This window comes from Sus scrofa, chromosome 14, assembly GCF_000003025.6.
Source record: "Sus scrofa isolate TJ Tabasco breed Duroc chromosome 14, Sscrofa11.1, whole genome shotgun sequence".
In the NCBI taxonomy this organism is placed as follows: domain Eukaryota; kingdom Metazoa; phylum Chordata; class Mammalia; order Artiodactyla; family Suidae; genus Sus; species Sus scrofa.
Genome location: NC_010456.5, coordinates 129507001 through 129534947, shown reverse-complemented (window position 1 = coordinate 129534947; position 27947 = coordinate 129507001). Strand labels below are relative to the sequence as shown.

The following is a 27947-nucleotide window of genomic DNA, read 5'->3' as shown; positions in this document are numbered from 1 at the left end:
CTTTTATCCTATTTGCACACTTGAGTTTCTAGAATCAGTGGTGTGTCGTTAGCAGTCAGCTTGTACTTCTCAAATGAGTTCAGCCTGCAAAGACGTTGGCGGGTCCCATCGGAATGACTTCAACCTTTCTCATCAAGCTGAGAGCGGCAAGTGCACCAGTAGGTATTTTTGTGTGGCATCGTCAGGCACCCATATTAAACTCAATACAGTCATGAGGAATTCAGCTTGGAGCTCTCAAGTCAGCGTGCTCCCTGGCAGTTCCAAGGTCTCAGGCCCATCTTCCTCTTCCTTCTCATTTTCAGGTTTATTTGGCCAAGGACTTAAGAAAACAAAATCTAGCACATGTCCACCTTCTGGGGCTGTGGTCCTTCCCAAGCTCTTTAAAAATGTGAGAACAGGAAGATCTTCCACTCAGCAGCTTCAGAGAGCAGCTGATCCCTAACCCCAGTGACTTCTAGGAACCCAAGCTGGGAAGATAACCTGGTCCTGGGCTGGTTTGGTGACCCAGAGAGTGTCAGATAAAGATGACCCCAAGACTCTCATAGAACACGTGCCCAACCCCCAGCAACCTGCATAGAACGCTTTGGCCAGCCTCCAGCAACATTGGAGACTGGTTTTCCCGTGTACTTTGGAACCCACTCAGCCCCCTGATGGGGCTTAGGATGGCCTGGGGTCAGGTGGGCAGAGATGGACCTTGGCCAGGGCAGGCTGAAGAGGTGTGACAGGCACATTCCCATTAGCTGAGTTCACAGCTCTGGGCCTTCCCAGGCTCTAGCTGCAACCTGAGACTGAAAATGACTAGGACTCACTGTCTCATGCGCCGGACCAAAAGAGATGTTACGAATCCCAGAACAGGCTTGTAAATGCATCTGCTGTTCATTTTTCGTGAAGCCGGCAAGAGACTGTCTTGATGCTGCCCTTCTTCAAAGTTGAGAAACCACAGAAGACATTCAGAGTTACGTTATTACTTTATTTCCTTTTTTTAAAGTAGCACTAAAGTCATCCAACATACAGATATATTCCTATGGCTCCATACACATTTTATGTCATCTAACGTATTTTAGCTATGAGATGATGAAGGTCATCCCATTAAAATGGCAACATTTCTGAAAAACGGGTTTCATACTTGGTGATGGGAAACTGACTGCCTGTCTAACTGCCCCCCCCGCCCCAGTACTCCTTCGGTCCAAAACTATAGGAAGACAGTTCATAGCCATGGCTGACATCCGGGGCCCATACAGAAAGGGCCCAAAAACAATAAGCGATGGGGTTAAACTTCTGTAACAAGCAACTTATTTGTACAGAATAATACAGAAGAAAAGCATCGTTTTCCTTTTAGCCCTTTCATTAGTGTGTTTTGCCTCCACCCAGGTTACTGCGTATCAAGCGGCTATGAAGAGTAAAAACCAACTGATTTTAAGTCCCTGAAATGCATGCAACTTAAAATTCCCTAAAGCACACAATCAGTTCCCAGCCTCCAGGTCTGATTTTTACTTAGTGGAGACTACGGTGCTGCTGGGTTAGCAGCTGCATCTGTCGTGCTGCTGGGGGTTGGAGCTGCTGCTTCCTTGGCTTCTGGCTGCTGGGTTTCAGTTTTGAGATCCTCTTCATTTCCCGTACTTTTCTTGCTCTTGTCTGCTGCCATCTCCATGATTTCCTGCAGTGGCTGATCGGTTTCAAGAGAGCTGGGCTGGAGTTCATAGACCTGGACTTGACCTGGGACATCGATTGCTTTCTGTTCAAGTTTTTCCAGAATGGTCTGAACCTTCCTGACGCCGTCTCTCCTGGCCTGGCGGACATCAGCTCGTCCCTCAGGGTCTACCGAATCCAGGGCCAGTAGCTCTTTGGTCAAATACTCTTCTATCATCAGGTACTTTTTGTCTGTCTTCTTGCCTTCAAAGTTGTCCACAGCCTGCTCCAGCCCTTGCACCTTCTCCAGGATGGCTTCCACTTTCAGCACACCTGGATGTTTTGCGGGAACTTCAGCTTCTCCTGGTTTTGGGGGTGTGGCTTCTGCAGGGGCAGGGCTGGGGGCTGCTCTCTCTTCCGCAGCCACATTTTTGGGGGAAGAGGGGACAGCAGGAGGGGCGGGGCTGGGAGGAGAAGGCGCTGGAGCAGAGGAAACTTTTATTTCCACCTTCTCAGAGGGAGGCGGGGGCTTCTGCGCAACAGGCTGGGAATCTGCCTCCTTGCGGATCACCTGAATCGGGATGTGTCCAGGAAGGAGATCTGGTCCAGCTGGGCCTGGCTTGCTCTCTGGTTTGTTTTCAGGTTGGGGGACAGGAGAAGGTTCTCGATGGGTCATGGGCTGCTGAGAAGAGGCAAGGACACAGAGATGGTTTTAATAACTGGCTGAGAATGACACACTAGTTTGTAGCTAGCACAGACTAGAAGAAAACAGAAATGACTTGTAAAAGTTTAACAGTATAGGAGTTCCCGTCGTGGCTCAGTGGTTAACGAACCCGACCAGCATTCCTGAGGACTTGGGTTCGATCTCTGGCCTTGCTCACTGGGTTAAGGATCTGGCGCTGCCGTGAGCTGTGGTGTAGGTCACAGATGCTGCTCAGATCCTGCATTGCTGTGGCTCCGGTGTAGGCCAGCAGCTACAGCTCTGATTAAACCCCTAGTCTGGGAACCTCCATGTGCCATGGGAGTGGCCCTAAAAAGACACACACACACACACAAAAAAAAAAGAAAAAAGAAAAAAAAAAAAGTTTAACAGTATAAAAGATTCTTGGCGTCAACCAACAGCTGTTACGAAATAAAACTATGATAAGTGTCATGTATGTGACCAAACTATTGTTACGCTTCCATTCGTTACCTTGGTCTACTGGTCTGTTACCTCTCGTTGAATTTTTCTGGAGATGGTATTCTTACAGCAATGCAAAGAAAACCAATATAATTTTGAAAAATGAAAATGCCAGAAACGCATGCCAAGTGCTGAGTTACTCCAGCTTAAGGCAAAGTCCTGGGTGACTCAGACTTTCAGGTGATGGAGCCATGGAGTAATTATTGCCACTTGTCTCCATTATGCTGTGACAGTCTCTGCTCGGGGTGTGACCGTCCCATCTCCTGTTTCAGAAAAGTTATAATTGTCTTTTTTTTTTAAACCTATGACAAGCCTCATGGTTTCTGCCCAGACTGATGTATTTTTTGAGAATAAGCAAGATGCCTAAAATGGGTAACCTTGTAAGAATTCTGCTGGGACACACTTGTGCCAGAGCTAACACTCAGCTGGGCAGCACTTCTTCAATGTGACTATAAGCTATGCCACATTAAAAAAAAATGAACTATGCTTAAAACAGAAGTATCGTGGTTCATCTATCATTTAAGTGAGTATCTAAAACACCCTTGTTCCCATTGCAGCTCATTGGTTTCAGAACCCAACTAATATCCACGAGGATGCAGGTTTGATCCCTGGCCCCCCTCAGTGGGTTAAGGATACAACATTGCCCTGATCTGTGGTGTAGTTTGCAGACATGGCTCAGATCTGGCACGGCTGTGGCGGAGGCCAGCAGCTGCAGCTCCGATTTAACCCCCTGCTTGGGAACTTTCATATGCTGCTGGTGTGGCCTTAAACAAACAAACAAACAAACAAACAAAACCCTTAAAAATCTCACACACTCTGACTTCATCAACTGGGAAATAAGAGTTGGACTACATTATTGCTAATGTACTTCCAATTCAAAAGGCTAAATCTCACTATAATGTTCAGTTAGATCAAATCTTTGCAAGTCTCCAAAAAGGGATCTTTGAACAAGCTATAAAAGGGAGGCCACCACAAACAAGGTTAAAGGAAGTGGAAATAGGATTAAATATTGTCTCACCAATTGCAGAAAATACATGGGAAAAATATGAGTAGAAATATCTCCAGCTATGCAAATGGAGACTTCTTTCTCATTTGAAAGGATTACTGAGTCTGAGTAAAGATCTGACACATAGCTGGCTGACTGAACACCCAGCAACCTCCTTTTCCATCAAATCTCTTCTGCCAACCCAGATGCCTTCAGCTTTGGCTCTTACCGCTCATGAACCAGCCACATGCCCTTTCCTAGGTTTGGGTTTCCATGGCTGAATTAAGTGACTTTGGAAACACTTTAGAGGGGACGCCCTGTGGCTTGTACTCTTCAAAAATATCAAGGTCATGAAAGCAAAGAAAGACCAAGAAACTGTTTCTGATTAAAGGAGACTAAAGGGAAATGACATTTACAGGTAGTGCTTGTGGTCCTAGATTAGATCCCGGAACAGGGGAAGGAGATTTGCTATAAAGGAGACTTGAAAATAGACTGTGTATAAGATAACAATGCTGTAAGGATGTTATATTTCCTGCATCTGATAATTCTACTGTTATGCATGAGGTCTCCCTCTTAGGAAAATATATGCTGATGTTTTTAGGGATAAAGGGGCACGATATCTACAGCTAAATCACAGACAATTAAAACATACAGGTAATATGTAGAGAGGGAAAATGATGACGCAAATGCAGCAAAATGTTAACAAACAGCATATGGGTGAATCTTTGCTTTCATGACCTTCACATACACTGGATTTCTCTTCTCTAAGGTTGAAATCATTTCCAAATAGAAAAGCTTAAAAAAATAACAATAAAAGGATGGTGCTCTGTTTCAGGGTCCTGGACAACGTCACTATTTACAGTACACTTGTTGATGAGGGGCTTTCCTCCTAAAAGCTGTGGATGAGAATCCACTTAGTTGCTGAATGTCCTCATGTCACCAGAGCCCTTCTTCCCAGGAACCAGCGCCCACATGTCTCCACTAAAGGAGGGGCAGACCCGTGCCTGTAACTCTGACCAGGCAGGAAGGAAAGTCTCCCATCCCCCCAGCCAGCCCGGCATCAGCCAGGTAACATAGAGGAGGAGAAAGGATGGGACACGGTCCCTGTGGTCAAGGTCAGAGCAGCTTAGGAGAAGAGATGAGCACTTCTGAAATGTACAGAATAATCAGATGCACAACTGTAAGGGACCCACACAAGACACCGTGGGCAAGATGAGGGGGCTTCATGGAAGCGGCAAGACTGGCTCGTCCCTTGAAGGACGAGGAGAGCTTGGATTGTGAAGGCATTTCAGGAAGCGGGTTCAGCATAAGCAAAGGCACAAAAGAGGAGATAGAATGGATGGGCCTGCAGAGGGGGGAAGGGCTATCAGTGCGCAGGAGACACCAGGAGTTTGAAGGACCCTGAAAGAGTGGGGTGGGCACTAGGACACCTGGGGCCCAGGTGTGTGTGATGCCATGTTCTGCCTACTGTTTCCCATCGTGGTGGTTGGGGCTCTGCCCCTGAGGCAGCTACAATGAAAAAAGAGCAAAAGCTGTAGAGCGTGCTGAAGGTTCCCAGTCCTTGCCTGCATTTCTGCTGACAACCAGTCATGTGCAGGATCTCACTTCCCCCCCTTACACGTGTGTAAACCCGGAGGGGCTGGTGAGGGGGACCCCTGGGCACCTGCGCAGAGCCCTCTGGCCCGACACCGACTTCCATACCTGAGGCCTGTCGACCATGGTGTGCATGCGGAGGGACGGTGGGGAGTGCACCGGCGGGCTGCTTCTGGCCGGAGAGCCCTCCCGGCTGGACGTGCCCCGGACTGGTGACCGGAACGGGGATGCGGCCCATGTGGTCCGGGGCTCCCAGTCATCCCCCTGGATCTTGTGGTACACAGGCTGGTGGGTCTGGTATTCACCCTGCTGAGCTGGGTAGTGGGTCTTCTGGGCTTGGTGGAAGGAGGGCTGGGCTGCCGGCCGGGTGACATTCTGCTCATGTATCACAGGGATGGAGATGTAGCCCCGGGGGAGTTGGTGACTGCCCAGGCTGCTCCTGCCTGAGGAGGAAGGCAGGCTGGCCGAGGAGGATGAGGACGAGCAGTCTGAGGCAGCTGGAGACTGGGACCGCTGCAAGACACAAAGGGCAGACCCGGCCCCATGAATGACCCTCTGCCTGGCCCTCCACTCAGGGCAGCAAGTTTTTTTGCTTTTTGTTTTGTTTGTTTGTTTTTGCTGCACCGGGGGGGGGGGCATATGGAAGTTCCCAGGCCAGGACGGATCAAGCCCCAGCCACTACAGAGACAAGGATGGGTCCTTTACCAACTGCACCCCAGCGGGAACTCTGAACAACAGATTTATTACGACCTCCTATCTGAAAGCCTTTACATAGTCAGAATGTAGTGTTAAGATTGGGAGCTCAGAAGTCAAGAGGCCTGGGCTCAAATTCTTAACAGCTCAAGAGCTTTAGGAGCCACATTCAAAATACAGAAAAGATGGGAGTTCCTGTCGTGGCTCAGAGGTAAAGAACCTGACTGGTATCAATGAGGACGTGGGTTTGATCCTTGGCCTTGCTCAATGGCTTAAGAATCCAGCGTTGCAGTGAGCTTTGGTGTAGGTTGAAGACATGGCTCAGATCCTGCGTGGCTGTGGTGTAAGCTGGCAGCTGCAGCTCTGATTTGACCCTTAGTCTGGGAGCTTCCATGTGCTGCCAGTGTAGCCCTAAAAAGCGAAAAAGTAAAAATAAAAAAATAAATAAGATAAAATAAAATATATAAAAGAGTGAGCCCTCCCTCCTCCCTCTCTGGGCTGGCCTGAAGGTTCAGGAAACTAGTCCGTGCACGTGCCCCAGGACCAGTGCCACACACAGGGAGCACTTGCTACATTTTACTTGTTGTCACTTCATTTCCTCCTTCCTTTAACTCCTTTCCTGATGATTTACAGATAACTCAGCTGGGCACTGGGAACTGTGTGTGTTGTGCGGACTAAGGCAGGCCAGGCCCCCTTCCCTTCCAGGCCCTCTACTTTCTGCTCTAGCAAACCAAGAGGGCGTTTCCCCAGCTGGCTTCTAAGAGCTCTGCTGGAGTTCCCGTCGTGGCGCAGTGGCTAACGAATCGGACTAGGAACCATGAGGTTGCGGGTTCGGTCCCTGGCCTCACTCAGTGGGTTAACGATCCGGCGTTGCGGTGAGCTGTGGTGTAGGTTGCAGACACGGCTTGGATCCCGCATTGCTGTGGCTCTGGCGTAGGTCAGTGGCTACGGCTCCGATTCGACCCCTAGCTTGGGAACCTCCATATGCCACGGGAGCGGCCCAAGAAATAGCAAAAAAAAAAAAGACAAAAAAAAAAAAAGAGCTCTGCTCACTCAACTTTGTTAAAATTTCTCTGATGGGTCACTTTTGATTTTTACAACAAAAGCGTTACAAATATAACTATTGCTTCTCCAAGAAAGGCAAACAGGCTCCTGGTGTCCCACATTAACCATGACTTTCTGCCCCTGGAGCAAGCACTTGTGCTCAAGAGCAGTGCCAGGGGACGCGATGGGACGGTTTGCCGACAGGAAAACCAAGGGAGCTTATGGCTCAGAAAGCCTACTGGGGTCCATGGCCTCAAATCTCAGCTAAGAACTGGATTAAGAACCCTTCTTTAGACGTTACTGCACAGAAGTATTGGTTGGCTTCAGGCTTAAAACCTTAAAAGCAGCTCCCTCCCTGACTTTGAATTTTTGACTTTCTTTTAAACTGTGGGATGCTGTGAAGGCGGGTGCAGTTTCCCATTTCCAATCAATACAGCTCCAAGCAGTTAACACCACCTGTCAATAGTGAACTGAATGAACTAACAGAGTACCTCTGTGTCTGGCACAGAGAGCCCCATGGGAATAAGGGACAGCCAATCAGGAGCCAGAAGGCCAGGCTTCCGATCCCCACGATGCTGTCTCCTACTTCATGCTTTTGGACAAGCTGTTTACCCTTCTGAGCCCGAGTGCTTTAACTACCAAAATAAGCCATGATCCCTGCCCACCTGAAAAAGCAACCTGTGAGGTATGGCAGGGGAACGTGGGCTGGCAAGCTGGCGAGCTTTGCTGGGTGACCTCTGATGCTGCAAGCCAGGCCCAGATGCCTGCATCTTGCCAGCTGCTGCCCCAGGCACCGCCCCAGGGGTGCCTGGGGCAGCCTAGGAAGCACGACAGCCGCCACCCCCAGGGTGGTACCCCACAGGCCCGTGAGCCAGGCCTCTCCTTACCTCAGGTCCCTGGGAGGCTGGGGGCTGGGCTCCCGCAGCTGCCACTGCCTGTCCGCACTGCTTATCTGGCTGGGTGGCTTCCACCACACCCCGCAGAGGTGTCTGGGATGTCTGTGGAGCGGTGGGGGCCGCCTCAGCTTGGAAGCGCTGCACCCCCGGCTGGGGGTGGGCAAAGAAGGGGCGCAGCTGCCGGCTCTCAGCGCCTTCGTGGAGGACAGGGATGGGAATGTAGCCTGGCCGGAGCTGGGGGTACACGGCATGGCCTTCCCTAGTGGGGAGTGCCCTGGAGCCCTCCCGCGAAGGCCCGTTCGCAGAAGATGTGGTTTCCTAAAATCAAAGGAGAAGAAACACAGACCAGTCAGAAAGTGAGAAGCAAAGAGCCCTGAAGAGGAGAAAGAACAGTGCCAAGCGTGCATCTTCCAGAAGGACTCTGGGCCCCGCAGTGTCAGCAAGGACCACTGAGCACTGGAAGCGTGGGCGACCCCCCTCCCCGCCGTCGACGTCTTCCAGAAAGCCCCCTCCCCTCCAGGGCTCAGCAGTCTAAGAATTAGCAGCATCAGGAGAAAGCAAGTGCGCATCTCCTGAGCACAGGCAAGGTCCCCGTTTCCCAAACTGGCAGGACAGGTTTCTTTTCCAGATGATAAGGCAACAGTGCACCTAGGATTTGCCTGCCTCCCAAATCTTCAGAGACCCAGATCAGAGGATGTGAGGAAGATTCAATTCCAACTTGGTAAATTACAACCAGCTTCTCTGCTTCCTGAATGGTCCTCATATTTCCTAACAACACAGCGCTGTGCTGGACCCAACACAGGCCTGGCCTGGAAACCTGCAGAGAAGGGCCTGGGGTGGGGGTGGGGAGGCTGCCTCCTCAGGAATATTTTCAGAACAAGCCGTAAGAAAGAGAGGACCACAAGGAATGCAGAAGCAGCAGAGGATGCGGACAAAAGCCGGGGATTAATTGTGCTGGTCTGAGGATGCCAACAGAGCCTGCTGGGCGAGGAGCGGCTGGGGTCTCCTGTCCTCTTATGAAGTTCTCCCTTCTGTGGCCTGGCTATTTTGGGACCCTTGAGAAGGCCAAGTTCCAGATGTACCACAGAGAAAGATCTTGTTTCAGACAACAAGGCTGGCCAGTCACTCACTGGGCAATGTCACTTGTCACCAAGCAAAGGCTGGGCAACTGAGGCCAGGGACCCCCATGGCCTGCGGTCCTATCTCCTGAGCACTGGCAGGTCCTTTTATGGAGAAGGGGCTAAGGTCTGTGCCACTTACACGCACCTGAGCGGACTATTAAGAAAGAGTGTGATCCTTCCTAACGAGGGATTTGTTTGCAAAAAAAGCTGAAGGCTGAGGCCCTAGGAGCCTCGGGGTGTAATTCTCACTGGGGCAAATCTGGCCAAAAGTAGGGAAAGCCAAGGACTGATCCTGGAATTTAGCCCTCTCAGACCCACAAACTGCCTCCCTCCTGAGTCCCTGCCCGAGAGGGCCTCCAGCACACAGGAGAGGCAAGGGTGTCACCACGTCCTTGGGGACACCAGACAGGCACTCTCAGATTAGAATACCCACGTGCTCAGGGCGGCGGCATTATTTTAGCCTGCTTAACTCTCAGGTCACCCAAGAGCAGGGAGTAGGTCCAGGCCTCACTTTCAGAATCGAATTCCTGCCACGAGGTGGGCACCGAAAGGCAGGCAGCAAGAGGCAGTGAAGAAACCCTGTGCTGCTCGATGCTGACTCATAACAGGCTGTCAGGCACTTTACTCCACTCGCTGGGGCACCCATCCTTCCAGCCTGGAGCAGGAGCTTGGGCAAGTGCTAGGACGCCGCCTCTGCTGGCTTCTTCCTGGCCACACACAAAAGCCTTGCGCCATCCGCACCGTCCATGGAGCTGGCCAGTTAGCCCTCATCCGCCAGCCAACTCCTTCCTGGTGGCTGCTAGGTACCACGGGTTTACCAGACCGGTGAGGCATAAGCCCTGCCAACTGGGGGCTTATAAGACACTTTAAGGCTCCATGAAAGAAAGAGGAAGCAAAACCACCTGGAAAGCACAGGAGGCCCTGCAGACGGGGGTGGGGCTGCGGGGCTTTTCCAGCAGGACGGGGCTTTCCTAGAGAGGACGCAAGTTCATGCTTACCTCTTCTAGTGATGTGATCTGGGGTAATTCTCTTCACCTCTGTGAGCCTTAATCCTTTTTCTAGAAAATGGACCAAGCGACACCCATGTCACAGGACACAGACAGGACTGTCATGAGGTTTTATGAGAGCTTATCAAGAGGGATGCTCAGAAGGCCAAAATGCGTGTGAATTCTCTCCCTAAATAGGCACAGGCTTATGCTACTCAGACCCCAAAGTGTCAAAGGAATCAAATCTGAAGGACAAAGTTATCTGGTGGTGAATGGAGTCAGAATGGCGGTTGGACCTGGAGGAAATGATTGCCTGAAATGGGTCTCGAAAGAACCTTCTGAGGAGACGGCAGTGTCCTCTACCTTTCTCTGGGTGGGGGTGGTAACGGGTGTTAGCCTGTGTACAGGCCTCGCTGGCTGTTCGCTTCTCTGGGTCCCCTGCAGGCTGCCCCCTGCCGCAGTCCACCCGCACCATTCAGACTGAACAGGTAGGGCTGCCAAGCCTGCCACCCCTGCATAGCCGGCTACCGGCAGTGCCCTCCCCGGACACCTCGAAAAGGCCTGGCTGCGGATGGCCCCTCCTGGGGAAAGCCCCCGGGGTCCAGAAGGGACTGAAGCCAGCACGCCAAGAGGTGTGCACTTTATCTCACCAAACATACTTTGTACCTCAATTGAAAGAAAAAAGGGAAGAAAAACAAAAGGAGGAGGGAGAAGGAAAGAGCAGTTCCACCGGCCCAAGGGGCTGCGACAGCAGAGACTGCGGCCGGGGCCAGTATCTGACCTGGGTCTTGGAAGCATCTTGGGGACAGTGAAGGGAAGCACACAGTCACTGCAGGGCAGGGGAGGGGGGGAACGGGTGTCAGACCAGCAGCGGGAAAGGGGATGGCATCTGAAGTTGAGCGCTAAGCTGAAGAAAACAAAGCCGGAGGCCAGAGGGTCCCACGCCTACAAGAGTCACCTAGCGAGACGGGAAGAACCCCAAGCAGGAACGAGGACACATCAGGAAGGAGAGGAGTCAGGCACGAGGGTAAAGAAGTGAGGGCAAAGCAGAGCCGAGCACCTGGAAAGGGAGGGGCGCCCAGGAGGAGTGGGAGGTGGAGGCGCTGAGGGAAAAGGGCTACAGCGCAGGCGCCAGCTCTGAAGCCGGGGACTGAAATGGTCCTCGCAGGGGTCCAAGCTGGGAGGCAGGGTGGTTACGAGAGGCCTGGAGGCTGCTCTCCTAGAGTCCTGAGGTCTGCACTCCGGGTTCCAAGTGAATTAATGAACCATTTATGCCATTTAATAAAAAAGCCACACCTCTTCATGCTCATCACCTCTAAAAGAGGCAGGCTCCTCTGCCAGTCCGTGATGATTTTGTTTAGAACTCGGTGCTTTGACTGAGTTAAAAACCACATCACCTCTACAGAGTAGAAAACCAAACACTTCTACATGAATGAGTAATTTACATCAACAATGAAACGCCCATCCATGGCAAGGTCCACACGGGATGCTGATGCCACCTCTGTTTCTACTCTGCTGTCATGAGATCGCTGCCGGCACCAAATACTTCAGTTTTTACTCACCAAAAAGCACCACTTGAAAGAGTTAAATAGCCCTTTCTAACTTCTGTGGTGTTTTCATCACGGTCTAGTTAAAAAAAAGATGTAGTTGTTTTTTTAAGAAAAAAGTTCAGGGAGTTCCCTGGTGGTTCAGTGGGATAAGGACCTGGTGCTGCTATTGCTGTGGCTCAGGTCACTGCTATGGCCTGAGTTTGATCCCTGGCTTGGGAACTTCTGCACGTCACAGGCACAGCCAATAAATAAATACATAAAAAGAAAAAGGTTCAAAAATGTTTACTATTTCTAACTCTCCTAAATCCATAAGATATGTTCTCAAGTTCAAGCTCAAGTCCAGGAAAAGCCCATTAGAGCTTTTAGGTTTTTATAACATCGTTCCTAGAAGACTCACTACCTGCCCCACTCTGACGTCACCAGGGACTGGGGAATCTGCTTCCTGGGGGTCACACTTCTGTGTGACCCCGATAGAGGGACAGAACACCATCACAGTGACCAAGCAGCCAGCAGGAGCCCTGCCTCCTCCACGTCATGGCTGCTTAGCTTGGTAAGGAGTGGTGATGGCATTACAGGAGTCACCTTCCAGCCGGCTCAGCTCATGGACAACAGGAACACAAACATGTGACTCCAGGTAGGAAACAAGAGCCTGACTTTCCCTGCTTATCTCACCGAATTAACTTAGACAATGAACTCGTTAATTCTCCTTTGCGTGCTGCATTAAACCTCTGCAGATACCAAAGAACTCCAGGCTAAAAAAGCAGGAAAAATTATCTCAGATGAGCAAACTCTGCCCTCTCAACTGCAAGATATCATTACCAGACAAGTCTGGGGTCAGGTTCTGAGCCTGAGCGACCTCGAGGCTTACCCAAATCTTGTTTGCTTAAGAGCATGTCTGAACTTTGCTACTGATTTTAGTAACAATGTGGATGCTAAGGGGACAGCCAGGTGACTTGGGAAAAGACCGTACTTGGTCCTAAAGTTGGCTCTGCCCCTCAGTTTGTGCACGAAGGGAGCAGCTCACATCCCCTCCCTGGACCTCAGCTTCCTCAGCTGTGAAATGAAGGGGCGGCCCAGGCGCTCTGGAAAGCAGCAGTTCTCTGACCCTAGGGGCATCAGGAGCACCCAGGAAATGCCCCCCCAAATGCAGGATCGAAGCTCAAATGCAGCAAAGTCCGACACCAGGTGTGTGGAGAAGCCCAGCCCGGGTGGCACGGGGGACACTATCAAAATGAGGTTCCCTCCAGTCCTGACAATCTCCATGACCTCTGATTTCAAGGCCTCTCCTGGCTCTAAACATTTACATAAAACTCAAAGACAAGGAAAAGCTGATGTCACAGAAAGCTAAAAATGACCACTCAGTTAAATCATGTCGGAAACTGCTGGAGCTCAAGGTGCCTCAGAGTTTCACGTGACAAGAGAAGAGGAGGAAGCTGCCACTCCACGGAAGAACTCCTCGCACCTTAAAAGCAGGAAAGAGCATAAATCATGAAAACAGGCCCTGGGAGCCCCGACTTCAGTTCCACGGTATAGCACTCTTTAAAAAGTGGGCTCAGGAGTTTCTATTTGGCTCAAAATAGTGTCTGTGAGGACTCAGGTTCAATCCCTGGGCTCACTCAGTGGGTTAAGTAAGGATCCAGCGCTGCCGCAAGCTTCAGCATAGTTTGCAGATGTGGCTTGGATCTGGTGTTGCTGTGGCTGTGGTGTAGGCCGGCAGCTGCAGTTCCAATTCAATCCCTGGCCTGGAACTTCTATATATGCCACAGGTATGGCCATAAGAAAAAAAAAGAAAAAAAAAAAAGAGAGCTCAGATGGAGCTCCCACTTTGGTGCAGAGGGGTTAAGAATCCAACTGGGGCAGCCTGGGTCACTGCAGAGGTTCAGGTTCAATCCCTGGCCCGGCACAGTCAGGATCCAGCATAGTTGCAGCTGTGGCACAGGTCACAGCTGCAGCTTGGATTCAATCCCTGGCCCAGGAACTTCCATATTCAGCAGGTGTGGCCATAAGGAAAAAAAAGTGGCCTTGGAGTTCTCTGGCGGCTCAGTGGGCTGTCACTGCTGTGGCTCTGGTTACTGCTGTGGTATGGGTTCAGCCCCTGGCCTGGAAATTTCTGCCTGCTGTGGGCATGGACAAAAAATTTTTTTAAATAAAAATAAGATAAACAAGCATTCTTTTTTTTTTTTTTTCCTTTTTTTTTTTTAAGCGGGCTCAGAGTTCCTGTTGCGGTGCAGTGGAAACGAATCTAACTAGAATTCCTGAGGATGCACGTTTGATCCACGGCCTTGCTCGGTGGTTTGGGGATCTAGCACTGCTGTGACCAGTGGTGTAGGTTGCAGACAGGGCTTGGATTTGGCATTGCTGTGGCTGGGGTCAAAGCTGTAGCTCCAATTCAACCCCTAGCCTGGGAACCTCCACATGCCCCGGGTGCAGCCCTAAAATGCAAAAGAAAAAAAAAAAAAAAACGGGCTCAACACCTACAAACCACAGCTCCCATCCATGTGGTCTGAATGAAAGGTAACCGCCTGCAGGACCTCCGCCTTGACAGCCCTGGGGTCTTAAGTAGGACACAGATTCTCTTAACTGGGTTTTTAGGCCAGGAGAGCCTCCCACCAGTCCGGTAGTGACTTTTACTAATGACACGTCAAAACTTCTAAGACAAAGAAAAATAGATGGAGGGAAATAGGAATCTTGGAACTCCCCGCATAGCTAGGACTTGGATCAAAATAAAGGGGCTTGGTTTTCAGGCAGGAAGCAAAACAAAAGAAAAACTTCCTTTCATTTGAAAAGCACACACAGAGCTGAGCTTCAACCTCCTACCCCAACTTTCCATTTGGTATTTCAGGCTGTAGATCTGAAAGAGGCTGCCAGTGTGATACATAAACAGACATCTACATTCCCAGCCCAACTCAAAATTTCCACTTGACTATAAAGGGTCTCCCTCTGCCCTCAGCCCTGTTTGGGGCACATAATGGATACTGGGCAACCTCTGAGTAATAAGCAAAGTCCACATCCACCGAAGTCAGTGAGACAGGAGTCTTCGCTGCCCATCAACTCTGTAAGCAGTCAAGTCCTGGGTGACTGGAGGCTTCATGGGACATGCAGATAAAAGTATTCAAGTATGTAGACTTCATTCTGGGATTACCAAGATGGAAGTCCCCATGTGTTTTCACCAGGGAAAATTTTTAAGATGACATTGCTTCTCTCTGCAACTGTATCCAAACATGAAGGAATGAAGGAGCATGAGCCCTCGGTTCCCAGGTGCCATCCTGGACTCCAATCTCACCAGCTGTGTGCCCTCAAACAGGACTCCTTGCTACTAAGACTCAGTCCCCCCCCCCCCCAACTATAAAAATCCCCGTGCCTGCCAGGGACTTTTGCAAGATTTAAGTGAACTAGGGCATGAGAAAGTCTTTATAAACTCTGAGCTGTCCCATGCCCTACACATCCACAAATAGTTATTGATGGACTCAGCTTTTCCCAAGCAACAGTTGGTTGAGCCTATTGTTTACAAACTTGTGAATTTGGATCGAACTCCTTAGTGGCCTCGGCTAGTTGCTAATAAGCCTGACAGAGTTAGATGCCCCTGAACCTGAGAGTCTTAAGAGTGCTAATTAGCAGGGATGTCCTTTTCTCTGCTAAGGAATGTAAGTAAAGTTTCACAATCTAGAAGCCAACATGGCCAAAAACAACTCCATGGGTCCAAACCCCACTCCTTTCTCCCTCCAACGAGCCCAGGCTCTGAAGGGGGCTGCCTTGTGGACCTGGCAGTCTACACCCAACCTGCAGGGATTGGGCTCCAGCACAGGTGCCCCTGAGACCTAGGGGAGAGCGCCAAGTCAGGCTGGGGCAGGAGGAGCTGCCCGGGGGAGGGCAGAACACCTGCTGGTGTCTCCCCAACATCCTCAGTGTGTCTCCCCAGGGTGTGGAGTGGGTGTGTCCTGCTGAAGGGAGTTGCTCGGGGCTCAGAGTCCCCCACCCCCTGGAGCCCTCCTCTAGGATTCAATGGAGCAGAGGTGGCCCAAGGTCACATGAGAAGTTACTGCAGAACCAGGCAGAGAACCTCAGTCACCAGAGTCAGCTCCTGAACTCAACAGCTTCAGGGAAATTAAAAGCGATCTACCTCTCCTTCAGGAGCAAAAAATAAATAAATGGGTAGGGATCTGCTTTAAACAATCTAAAGCCACAAATCACAGACGGAAAAGCACCTCAAATTTTCATATCAAGAAAACTCTTATCTGAATTTAGATAAAGAGACCTCTTCATCCCCATGGGTGCATGTCCATGGGTTTCTGGAGGTCTGGTCTCAGACTCAGGTGGAACACTGGTCACTCACCAGGCTCCTCCGCCCGCGAGACACCAACCATGCAAAGCATTTGTTGGTATCAGGGTGCTGGGCTTCACTAGACACGCATTTTGTGCAAAACACAATTTTCAAGAGAAGTCTCCAATTCATCAACTACAGCTCAGGCAAGGGGAGGCTCTGAGGGATGGAGGCAGCCTTGGGGTGCATTTCTGGGGGGGACTCCCTCCCACCCTACACAGCTTCCCAAAGCATCCCACCCCCAACAACCACACTCCCCCACAGGGGTGGTGGCAATCAGAACCCGCTCCCACCCATGGTGACATTTCTACCCCTTAGAGCTGGGGCTAATACACCTGCAGGTGACCAGCCAGTCATTTATGTGGCTCTGTTTCCCCCCTGACACCACTGGGCACCTGGTTGCTGCAGGCACTGTCCTTGGGCCTGTGCAGAGACTCCGAGGGAGACCCTCCCCTCAAGCAGTGGGGGTTGAGGGTTAACACAGCACCCCCACAGAACAGAGGATACACGATTCCCCTGGCCCTTTGGGGGTGAGTCCACAGGTAATGGGGCTGCAGAGGCTCCAGAAGGCCAAGAGGTGAAGACCTGACCCCATGCTGTACCCCCAAGTGACTGCCCAGCTCCTCCTCCCCTCCCGGGGGGCACAGGAACCCCCAGGGAAGGGGGCTGAGGGCATCCAGATATTGTGGAAGGAGTTAGCTGAAGTGGTTCCAGGGGGCTAGGAGGAGGCCGTGCCCTGAGAAACAAGACCTCACGCCCATCAGGACCCGACAGACCCACGTCCAGCCAGCACTGGCTACTCACGAATCCCCTCCGACTGCCTGGTGAGGGTGGGGCCTGTCTCCACCGACCGCCCTCATGTGTCAGGTCGGCCGGGCCCTGGCTCGTCGCTGCCCGTTTTCAGGAGGGAAGGCTGAGGCTCGGGGAGAATGAGCCATTTACCTGAGACACCAGAACCCAGGTGTGTCTGACACCAAAGCCGGACAGAGGCGAACCCTTAGCTCTTCCTGCACATCCCGCTACGGGGTGATGAGGGCAACCCCTCCCCTTCCCGGGGTGAAAGGCAGCAGGAGGGAAGGCACTTCCCTTCACCCAGTGGCGGAGCCGGGCTGAGGCGCAGACCTGGAACATTCAGTTCGGTGCGCTCTGGGTCAGGGAGCCAGGGCTCGATGCTGAGTCACTGCCTGGCTGTGGCAGGGCAGCGAGAGCGAGGGCACTGGGCTCACTTCTGAGTCACCACAGCCGCAGGACTCCACACTCGCCCCGGGAGGAAGCCCAGCTCGAGCCCAGCAGGAGAGCCGGTCCTGCTCCGCGCAGGGTCCGTGCAACAATCCGGAGGACTCGAAAGCCCGCGGCGGCCGCCTCGGCCCCTCACACGAGCGCGATCCTGCCTTCCTGCCGCCTCCATCTCTAAACCGGCCGCTCTTTCACCGCCCAGGAAGATGTTTTCAAAGAACTGAAAAGAACTACAATTCTACCTCAATTTAAAGTAAATGACACTTTCAAGAAACCAAGGAAGTTGCTTCAAAATAGGAAACGTCTGTTCTTCAACAGGACGCGAAGGACTTTGCAGGGCAAGGCTCCCTCCGTCCATCACCAGGGACCCAGCCCTGTGGAGGCAGGTGTTTACAGGCTCCTCATGCAGGCAGTGAGCGACCTACAGCTCTGGCTCTTCAGAACTGACAAGGGAAAGAGGGGCTTCGCCCTGCAGCACCCGAGCTTCCTGCCAGCCGCCCGGACCAAAAAACTGCAAAGAAAACCCCGGAGACGCCTTCTACAGAGCGGAGGCTGCTCTCTGCGGCTGTGGCTTAGCGACGTCTGGCAGCGAACCAGCCTCCAAGATGCTGTGTCACTGGTGAGGACAGAAAAGAGCTCCTGCAGACCTGTGAGGACGACCTGAGGGAAGCAATATCCAAGTCCCCTGTGGAGAAAAGGCCGTTCAGAAAATTCAGTGAGGAACGTTTGGGAGCCCAGGATACCACTGTTTAGGGACCGACAGCATGCTGCCCACGACACCCACTTTAATAAGGGATGTTTTTCTTCAACCTGCCTGTCCACTCCGGAGCCCAGGCCCACGTTTTACTGTTCTCCAAGCAGAATCCTTCGATTTTACTGAGCCTGTAGACCCTGCCAGGCCCCCAAGAGGCAGAAAGATGAAAGAGACACAGACTCTGCCTCTGGAACGCTCAGCCCACAGGGACGTGACCCCAAGGCAAGGCAGAAAAGCACTGCCTTTTGAAGGAAAGATTCGAATTAAAGTAATGTGGAGTCCAGAGCAGGGACAGCTTGCTTCCACGTGGAGAGACGTAGCAAATGTCTTGAGGAGCATGGCACCGAGGGGGACAGAACTGTCCTCTATGTGGCATTTAACATCACGACTTGCAGAGAGCGGGCATGCAAAAATTTAGGATGGGATGAATGAGTGAGTGAAGACAAGGACCCAGCTTCTAAGTTCAGACCCAGGCTCCAGAAATGAGCCAACATTTCTGATCAGCTGTAAAGAGGTGGACTCAAGGCTGTTTATCCCCAGGGCTGTGCCTGGCAGGATCTGAACATAAAGGAGACGCCATCAGGCCTACAAGCGGCCAGTCTGTCTGTCACTGGCCTGGGGGTAAACCTCTGGCCACAGCAGTGTCTCTGTTCTGTCACAGCTGACAGTCCTCGGGCCCTCTCTCTCCAAGTCTGTTTCCTCATGCATAAGGTGCATGTGACAGCTTCCATGAGCTGCTCTGAGGATTTAAAGAGAAGAGGTTTGTAAAAGCACCCACCTGTGTCTAGAACATGTATATAAACAAATATGTTGACAGACCAAAAAAAAAAAAAAAAAAAAAAGGTTCATTCCTCCCTAAAGAAAGTCTCTCCAACTAAGCTCCTGCAAGCTGCCTGGCTTGCTGAGAAGCTGCCAAGGCCCCCAAAGAAATCGTCATAGAAATATGTGAAGACTTAGTAACATGAGCTATCTCACACAGCCACACAACGCCAAACAAGGGCTGGAGATCAACTTCCACATCTGCAAAAGGAGGGCATTTGGAGCCCAGCTTCCAAGTCCAGCTGTGAGGCTGAGGGCTGAGGCATAAGAGGCTCATGGGGGTGCAGAATGGAGTCACAAGCCCCGGGCGGCCAGGAGGGGCTGGAGAATTCCAGAGTCAGGTGTGGGAGAGGTTTCCTCAATGTTCATCAGCACTAGAGGGTCCTCAGAGGTTCCCAATAAGCAAGGCCTTTGTCATCTGCTGCTCCCAGTTTTCATATATAGGGTGTCTTAAATATGTAGGAGCAACATTAAAGCAGCAAAACACATGAAGGAGAAAGAGTAGGTTTTTATTATGCATCATTTCCTAATTTTTATGAAAAATACCAGATCATTAAAAAATGTCAATAGGAAGTAATAAACATGCACGGTAGTTTATATAAGGCAACTGTGTGTCGTTCCAGAAATGAGGACAGTGCTAATCAAGCCTCATGGGTGGTATGAAGCTTTCTGACTCACAAGCAGCCCCAACAGCATCAAACAACTAAGCCTTCCCAGCCCTGGCTAACGTCAAACGCCACCACAGTTCCTGTGCACTGACTCTCCCCTTGTAAAGGGCAAATATACTCTACGAAACAGGCGACAAGTAATGCTCAGTTCTTGCATAATCCAAACACAGACTGTTCTTTAGAGGGGAAAATGAAGGTCCTGGATGAGCTGGACTCGAAAGGCATGTGGCCATGTTCTTTATCCACCCCCAGCAAATAGCTAGCTATTCATCAGTCATAAAGAAATTTGCCCCAGAATAACTGCAATTTGCTGAAAACACAAAGCGCAGAATGGCCACTCATTTCCTGACTGTGTTCTGATTCTAAGAGGTAAACACGTTTGCAATCGATCTGCAAAGAGCAAGATGATCTCATCTTTAAGAAGATTCAGGAGGCTCTGCTGAACATGAAGCAGAACAAATGGGTCTCTTCACTTCAACTGTAATTCAAAACATTCCCTAACCTATAGGGGACAAGACTCTGAAAAAGAGTGGATATGTGTATATTATAACTGAATCACTCTGCTGTACAGCAGAAATTAATATGACATTTTAAATCAATTATATGTCAATACAATTTTAAAAAATGAGACACAAAAAACTAGAACAAAACAAGATTTCCAATTTCCTCTGAAAGGATGTTTCTGCCTGTCTCTCACAGAGCCTGAGAATAATCTGTCAAGTTACAGTGGTGAGACTCTGCTAGGACAGGAAGACAGAAAGGAAAGCTCTGACTTGCTCCTTCCTGGGGTTCAGAAGGGTCTTGGGACACCTCCCCACACCCTGGCACTGCCACTCCGCCAGGCTCAGCACCATCTTCACTCTCCTGGAAGCCAGCACTGGCAAAGTTTCACCACGAAGGAATGGAGGCTTGGCTGATGGCTCTGCAGGTTAGATGTTGAGCAGGAGCCCTTGAAGATGCCAAGGCCTATGCAGGCGCACACGATGTCCCAGCTCATCGTCCATCACTGGCTCCCAAATGCCAGTCTGGCAGAACAAGAACCATCAGGGGAGCTTTTCTGACCTACAGACTTCTGAGCCTTACCTTGTGGGATTCAGATTCAATAAAGGTTGGGGGGGGAAACAAGGGGACACATAGCAGGCAATCCATGTTCTTAAAAGGCTTCTCTGAAGGTTGCCAGGCGTGGGAATCTGTGCCAGGGACCTGGGACCTCAAAGACCTGCAGAGCTGGAACATGGAGGAGGGACTCGCCCTAGTCCCTGGGGAGGTTTAGGAGGGAGTGGCTCAGCGCCTCTCTCCAAAGTATCTGGCTTCCATTTACTTAGCAAGGAAAGCTTAGAGGAGCGGCTGCACTGAAACTGTACATCTCCTGACTCCACAGTGGATGCCAAGCTCTCTGCTGGGGAAGGGGCCGGGACTGGTACGAACATGCCAGTGGGAAGCCCACGTGTGCAGAAAATCGATATCCAGGAAGAGCACAGGTGGGGAGGTTCAGTGGCTCAGAGTGGAGCTGGATAAGGCCCAAAGCCTTGGCCTCTAGCTGCCGGCCTCTGCAAAGGGAGGACAAGGCACTTGCTTTCACTCGCCCCCCCCCCCCGACTGTAAAAATGGGGAGGAAAAGAGACTCTAACAACCTCAGGGGAATGGGGGAGGATCATCTACAAGGCAGCAGAGGATACTAATAAACCAAAGTTCTAGTCTTTTTCTTCTTTCCATGAAAGCCATTCCTTTAACATTCGGAAACTGTCTTGCCCCAAAGAGGGCTTTCTCTGTTTTTCATGCTCAAGGAATAGCTCTTTACTGACTGACAGCATCTCCTCTTGAAGGTTAGGATGCTTGGTGAGTCTTCTTAGCTCAGCTCCTCTAAAACTACCTTTCATTTTCAGACAGAGCCCTTTTCTCATTCCTCATTCACAAAGCAAGTTCTGGTGTTCCTGCCATGGCTCAGCAGAAACGCATCTGACTAATGTCCATGAGGATGCAGGTTCCATCCCTGGCCTTGCTCAGTGGGTTAAGAATCTGGCGTTGCCGTGAGCTATGGTGTAGGCGCAGACATGGCTTGGATCCCACATTGCTGTGGCTGTGGCATAAGCCAGCGGCTACAGCTCCGACTCAACCCCTAGCCTGGGAACCTCCATACACCGCAGGTGCGGCCCTAAAAAGACAAAAATAAATAAAAAGAAAGCATGTCCCAGTATAAGGTAATAGAGAAAGATTTTTCCATCATATTTACTCTGCACTATGGGGTCATAAGTGACAGTGAATTAGCCACGCAGACGTTCTGTGTATATCAAAGCACAGGCTTGAAAGCAACGAAGCCCATGGAGCTAATGAACCGAATGTTAGTTTTCTCCTTATGATGTGGTGCCATGCTGACAAATCTCAAGTAATTAATCTGGTAAAGAGAGTTCTTTTCTTGAGTTGAACACACCCAGCCATCACCACCCAAGTAGTGTTCCAGCCTACAAATTTCAGTGTTTCATAAAAATTTAAGACATTTCTATCTTCTTCTGAACAGATCTACTGCCTCTTATCAGAACCTTCTGGTATAGTTCTCTCTTTTCTATTGGTTGCAGCGGAGTGACCGTTGGAAACACAGTTGAACTCTCTGGGTTTACTTCTTAGATAAATGAGACTGAGCTAAAAAATCTGTAAGGACCTTTCAACCTTAAAATTCAGATTGTTAAATTTTCACATCAACTTTTCCAGGATCAGAGTTCTTTTTGGTTGAGTAGCTCTTATTTTCTACTTGGGAAGAACAATAACAGTAATTCAACCTGGTTTTTCCCCCTTAAGAAGGTTTATGAAACCACAGCCTGACCCATCCACTGTGCGGGTACACAAAGATCTCAACCTGCTGGGTGAGTTTCACATTGAAAACAAAGTGCCGGCAAGGTGGGACTTACACTGCACTCACAGTGGATATGTTCAAACTTGATCCTCATTCACTACTAAGGATACCACTGGATTCTGACATCCCTGTCTCTACAGGACATTAGTCTCAAAATGACAACCTTTTTCTTTTTTTCTTTTTTGGTCACAATAAGGACCTCTTCCCTGGAGACTGCAGTAACAGAGGGGGACTGAAATGGGCATTAGTTTCACTCAACAATGGGCTGAACAGACACAGAAAAAAAAAAAAAAAGAAGTATCTGCAGTTATGACCATCCCAGCTAATTACAGCCTCTTGTACTAATTTTCAAAAATAAACATACAATTAATTTCTTATAAATGTAAGTTGCTAAATATACCCTGTCTCACTGTTGGGCACCAGAACTTTATATACACTTTTAAGAAAAAAGTACATTAAAATGAAAATGGATAACAGATCTTTCTTCTGAAATAATGACTTACAAAGCCTTTAATTTGGTGAATTTTTAAGTCTTCAAAATAACTTACCAGCTCATGACTTTTATTTTTATTTTGCCCAAACAACATTAACGCTACCCTTAATGTAGACCTCTTTTTGCCAAGCTTTATCTTTTGAAAAAGCTCAAATGGACAGAAAAATCACGAGAAAAGTACAGTCATAATTTTTTAAACACTCATTCCGAGTTTATATTTTCAAAATTTCAGGCTCCTAAGGATTAAGAAGTATATACCCTTACATAAATGTAAATAAGGCATACATCTGTATTCACAAAAGCATTACTACTCAATTATTTGTGTATTAGAAACAAATCCTGGGTATTGTAGTAACATAACAAGGAAAGGAATGTATTGCCATTTAAAAAAAAACAACAACACTTTTTCTCGCCAGTGTGAGGCAATGTCTAAGTCAATAGCCAACTAGGCGACAGTCTCACGTCTTTAGTTTAAAATTGCCTGGGAGAACAGCATCTTTTTTTTTTTTTTTTTAACAAGTCATTCTAGAATATATTCTTATCGAAAACAGTTTCAAACAAGAATACAATTTTAATTTCAAATTCAAGGGGCGGGGGGGATGTATTTACGTCAGTCTCCTGAGTCACTCTGTGCCTCAGGTGGAAGACTGAAGTCAAGATACCCTCAAGCAAGTTCTGGAACTTTGGGAGGTAAAAGTCCTTAGAGATCCTAAGAGACCCCCCCATCCAAGCTTGCCAAAGGCCCCCTGGCGTCCGACCAAGCGTGATCAGCAGAGTGAAACCAGGCTCTCAGCCCTGGAAGCCGGGCGGAGGCCGCGGTGGGGCCTGGCCCGGGCCTCCGAGGCTGACCAGGCCGATCGCCCCTCGCCTCCTGGCCCACGGCCCCTCGAATCCAGCCGGTGGACCGGACCTGGCACCATGGGGCGGGTCGCACTTCCCGCCCGACCTCCGGAAACCAGATGCAGCCCAGAGAGGACAGTCCTCCCCGGGGCCTCCCCCTCGCCCCGACGCCGGCCAAGGGCGGGCCTGGGGAGGGGGCTCCTGGGACGCGGCAGGCCGACTCCTGAGAGCTGGTGTCCACTTGGGGGTCTGTACGTTCCCAGTGGCCTTCACTGACCTCTGGGACACCGGCGCGGGCGGGCTGTGGCCGGCAGGCACCCTGCTCCTCGCGTCCCCGCAGCCCGGCCCAGTCCAGCCCGCCACCCCCATCCCCGAAGCCCTGTCCCGCCGCTCGCCGTCGGGGCGCGGGGGGGGTGGGGGTGGGGGGAAGTGCTGGCCAGAGTGCAGCTCGGGTCCCGCTTACCTTGGGGCCCTCGGGGGCACGCGCGGGTCGTTCCACGTCGTGGTGCGGCTGTTGTGGTCCACGAAGAAGGGCCAGCCGGTTTGCGGATCGATCTTGATTTCCCAGCCGGGGGGCAGGGGGTCGCGGTCGCCGGCGCCGTTGCCGGACGCCATCTGAACCATCGGCGAGTGGGTGGCAGCGCTCATGCTGGGTCGGGGTCGGCCCGGAGGGGCAGCCGCCGGGGTGCCGGGTCACAGGGTCGCGGGGTGCCGGACTTCCAGGCGCAGAGTGGCTCGCTGGCCGAGGCCGGAGCTAGAGTCTTGTGGGCTGCCGACGTGTCCGGGAAGCCGGCGCTGGGCACCTTTATGAATTAAAGGAGGGGGTGACGTGGCCGGAGAGGGCTGGAAGTGTCTGGAAATAGCCTCCACGCTGCCAAAGGGGAAGGAGGAGATAAAGGGAGGTAGCAACTGGCCGGCTAGAAACTTCTGGTCCCATCCAGAGAAGTTGGCGGCGGCGAGGGCTGGATGCGGAGCTCCGCCCTGAGTCATCGGCTATAATCGTGGCGGGGCGGGGCGTGGGCGTGGTCACGGGCGTGGCCTCCCTGCCGCCCCTCCTCCACCCCACCTCCTCCCTCGCGCCAGCTTCCTGGGTGGGTGTCACCCGGCTGAGACAGCCTCAGGGTGGGCCAAGGTGCACCCGAGGCATCTCCCTGATGCTGGCTGACTGGACCAGCGAGCCCCAGGGACGTCGTCTTTGTGTCCTGGGCGGTTTCGGTTTTCAGACTGCCTCTTCCTGTTCTTAGGACTGGGAGTCCGCACTCAAGAGTATCTGCTGCAGTTCCTTATAAAAACAAAGTCATCGTTAGCCTTTAAAGTCTTTGGGTTTAAACCAGAGTCTCTCCCCACCTCTCATTTGTACCCCCATATACTGATACTCGGGGCACTGGTGTCCCTCCGTTATGTTTTAATCACTTTTCTCCCTTGGGCTTAACGGCTGTCGGAAGGAGCGCTGGAATGTTGACCTGACACAGTAACCAAGCCAGGGGAAAAATGGAAGTGCAAATGGAAACTCACCTGCCTTTCTTTCAAAAAAACCTGAAGACAGAAAGATTGCATCAGCCCATGGTTTTATGCTCCTGAACCTCATAACTCAAATAAGAAACTATCATTGCTGAACAACTTTAAAGAAAAAAACACATTATTTGGAGTTTTGGTCTTTTTTATGGTAGAGGTTGGTTCTTGCTGTCTTAAAATTTGAGCTTTACTTGAGAAGTAGGGAACAAATTGAATCATTAAATGTATTTGTTGGGTTGTTTCAATAATCGCACTTGCAGCCTGAACCCAACACCTCAATTCCTCTGGGAGAGAGAGTGTGTGCCCCCCAGAGGGAGAATGTTGGGGAGGTACTAGTTTAAATCTTTGGGCCTGAGACTCATTCCTTTCTCCAGAAGCACTTTGAGAAGGTGCCATGGCTTAATACTGGGCCCAATTTTCCAACTCAAATGCAGAGACTACCCAGGAACCCTCAGAGGCAATACCTTTCCTCTCTTCCTGCCCTCAAATTACTCCTTTTGGAGCAAACGATAAGAGGCCTACCAATCATTTCCAATGGAATGATTCTCACTTACACAGGTGTTCTTATCAGCTTTAAAGTACAAAATTCAGTTTTGGGAAAACGCAGAGACGATTAAGCCCCAAGGACTGACTCAGGTACCAAACACACAAGAGACTGATGTATAAACCCAAATGCCAGTGCACTAATTTACCCTAAGTACTACTATTGAAGGAGCTGGACCCTCAAGCGCCTTATTCAGTGGCTTTTTTGGAGGGGAGTCGCACCCCAAGCTTATGGAAGTTCCCAGGCTAGGGGCTGAATTGGAGCTGTAGCTGCTGGCCTTCGCCAGAGCCGCAACAACACCAAATCCAATCCGTGTCTGCAACCTACGCTACAGCTCACAGCAATGCCAGATCCTTAATACACTGAGCAAGGCCAGGGATCAAATCCACATCCTCATGGATACTAGCTGGACTCGTTACTGCTGAGCCACGATGAGAACTCCCGTCAGGAAGAACTTATTTCTGGAGACCTGAGCTCCAGAATCTATATTCAATAATATTGATGTATACTGAAGACTGATTCTAAAGTGAATTTTTATTTCTCTTTCCTTTACTCCATTTGCATTCTATGACAACTACATTTACACACTGAGAGCATTCTTTGCTGATGTTTTGTTTGCAGGTGCACTAGACAGGAGCAAGGAGGAAGCAAGTTCTCCTGGGGCTAATATCGTTGCTTCTGGGAGTTATGTTCCACCAGGGACTTCAAGAGGGTTTGTCTAAAATGGAGCCATAAGTCTTGGAGAACTACCTGGAAGAAGCTCCTTTGAGCCATGCTGAATAACAAGGAGCATGTCTGACCTTGGTGCCTTTTTTCCTTCTAAGTCTTGGGATGCTCTTTCCCCAGGTGCTAGAGACTGGAGGTTTCTATCCTCCCAAAGGTCATATGTTGAAACCTATTCCCCAGTGTGATGCTATTTGGAGGTGGGACTTTTGGGAAGTGATTAAGTCATGAGGATGAAGCCCTGGTGAATGGGTTCAATACCCTTATAAAAAACACCCCAGAGGAGTTCCCGTCATGGCACAGCGGAAACGAATCCGACTAGGAACCATGAGGTTGCAGGTTCAATCCCTGGCCTTGCTCAGTGGGTCAAGAATCTGGTGGTGTTGCCTTGAGTTGTGGTGTAGGTCACAGACATGGCTCGGATCTGGAATTGCTATGGCTCTGGCGTAGGCCTGCAGCAACAGCTCCGATTAGACCCCTAGCCTGGGAACCTCCATATGCCATGGGTGCAGCCCTAAAAAGACAAACAAACAAACAAAAAACCCCAGAGAGCTCCCTCACTGCTTGCTTCCTCAAGTGAGAAGTGAGAAGACAGATGTTCCTCTGGCCCCTACTAGACACCGAATCCACTGATGCCTTGATCTTGGACTTCCCAACCTCCAGAACTGTAAGAAATTTCTTTCTTTCTCTTTCTTTCCTTCCTCCCTCCCTTCCTTCCTTCCTCCCTCCCATCCTTCCTTTCTTGCCACACCTGTGGCACATGGAAGTTCCTGGGCTAGGGGTCAAATCAGAGCTACAGTAGAGGGAACACGGGATCTGAGCTTCATCTGTGACCTACACCGCAGCTTGCAGCAACACCAGATCCTTAACCCACTGAGGGATGCCAGGGACAGAACACACATCCTCACAGAGACAACATGGTGTTCTTAACCCACTAAGCCACAATGGGAACTCCAGGAATAAATTTCTGTCATTTATAAGTCCCCCAATCTGTGTTATTCTGTTATAGCAGCCCGAACAGACTGAAACTCCAGGCCTCCTGGAGTTCATTCACCCAGACCAGCAGCTTAAACACGACTCTGAATTCCCCTTTCTCCCTTACCAGCCAATCAACACCAAGTGTGTAGATGCCATCACCTCAGTATTCTTTCACTCTGGTTACCCTTCTTTTTCTTCAGTCTAGCCTGGTCCAGGTAATCCTTATCTCTCACCCGGACCCCGGCAACAGCCTCTAATATCATCCATGGGCAATCCATTGCCCAAATGGCAGCCACCGTGACTTTTTTCAGGCATTAATGGACCATGTTCTTTCTCTGGTTAGATTGCCTTAATGACTCCCCATTGGCCTCTTTATATCCAAGGCCACACTCCTTGGCCTGGTGTATGTAAGACCCTTCATCCCCTCTTGCTGGTGCCCACTCCATGCCAGCCCTGCTGGTGTACCTCATGCCCACACTGCGCTTTCTCTTGTCTGCACACACTGCTTCCTCAACCTTCTCCCTCCGC

General features: G+C 50.5%; 1 protein-coding gene across 1 annotated transcript; it reads right to left on the bottom strand.

Annotated features, from left to right (window-relative positions):
* On the bottom strand, positions 950-24708 carry BAG3 (BCL2 associated athanogene 3). Its single transcript, XM_021073458.1, is given in 5 exon segments — positions 950-2311; positions 5496-5900; positions 8012-8338; positions 23937-24116; positions 24119-24708. Coding segments are annotated over 5 exon segments (1908 nt in total). The 5' UTR covers positions 24308-24708; the 3' UTR covers positions 950-1504.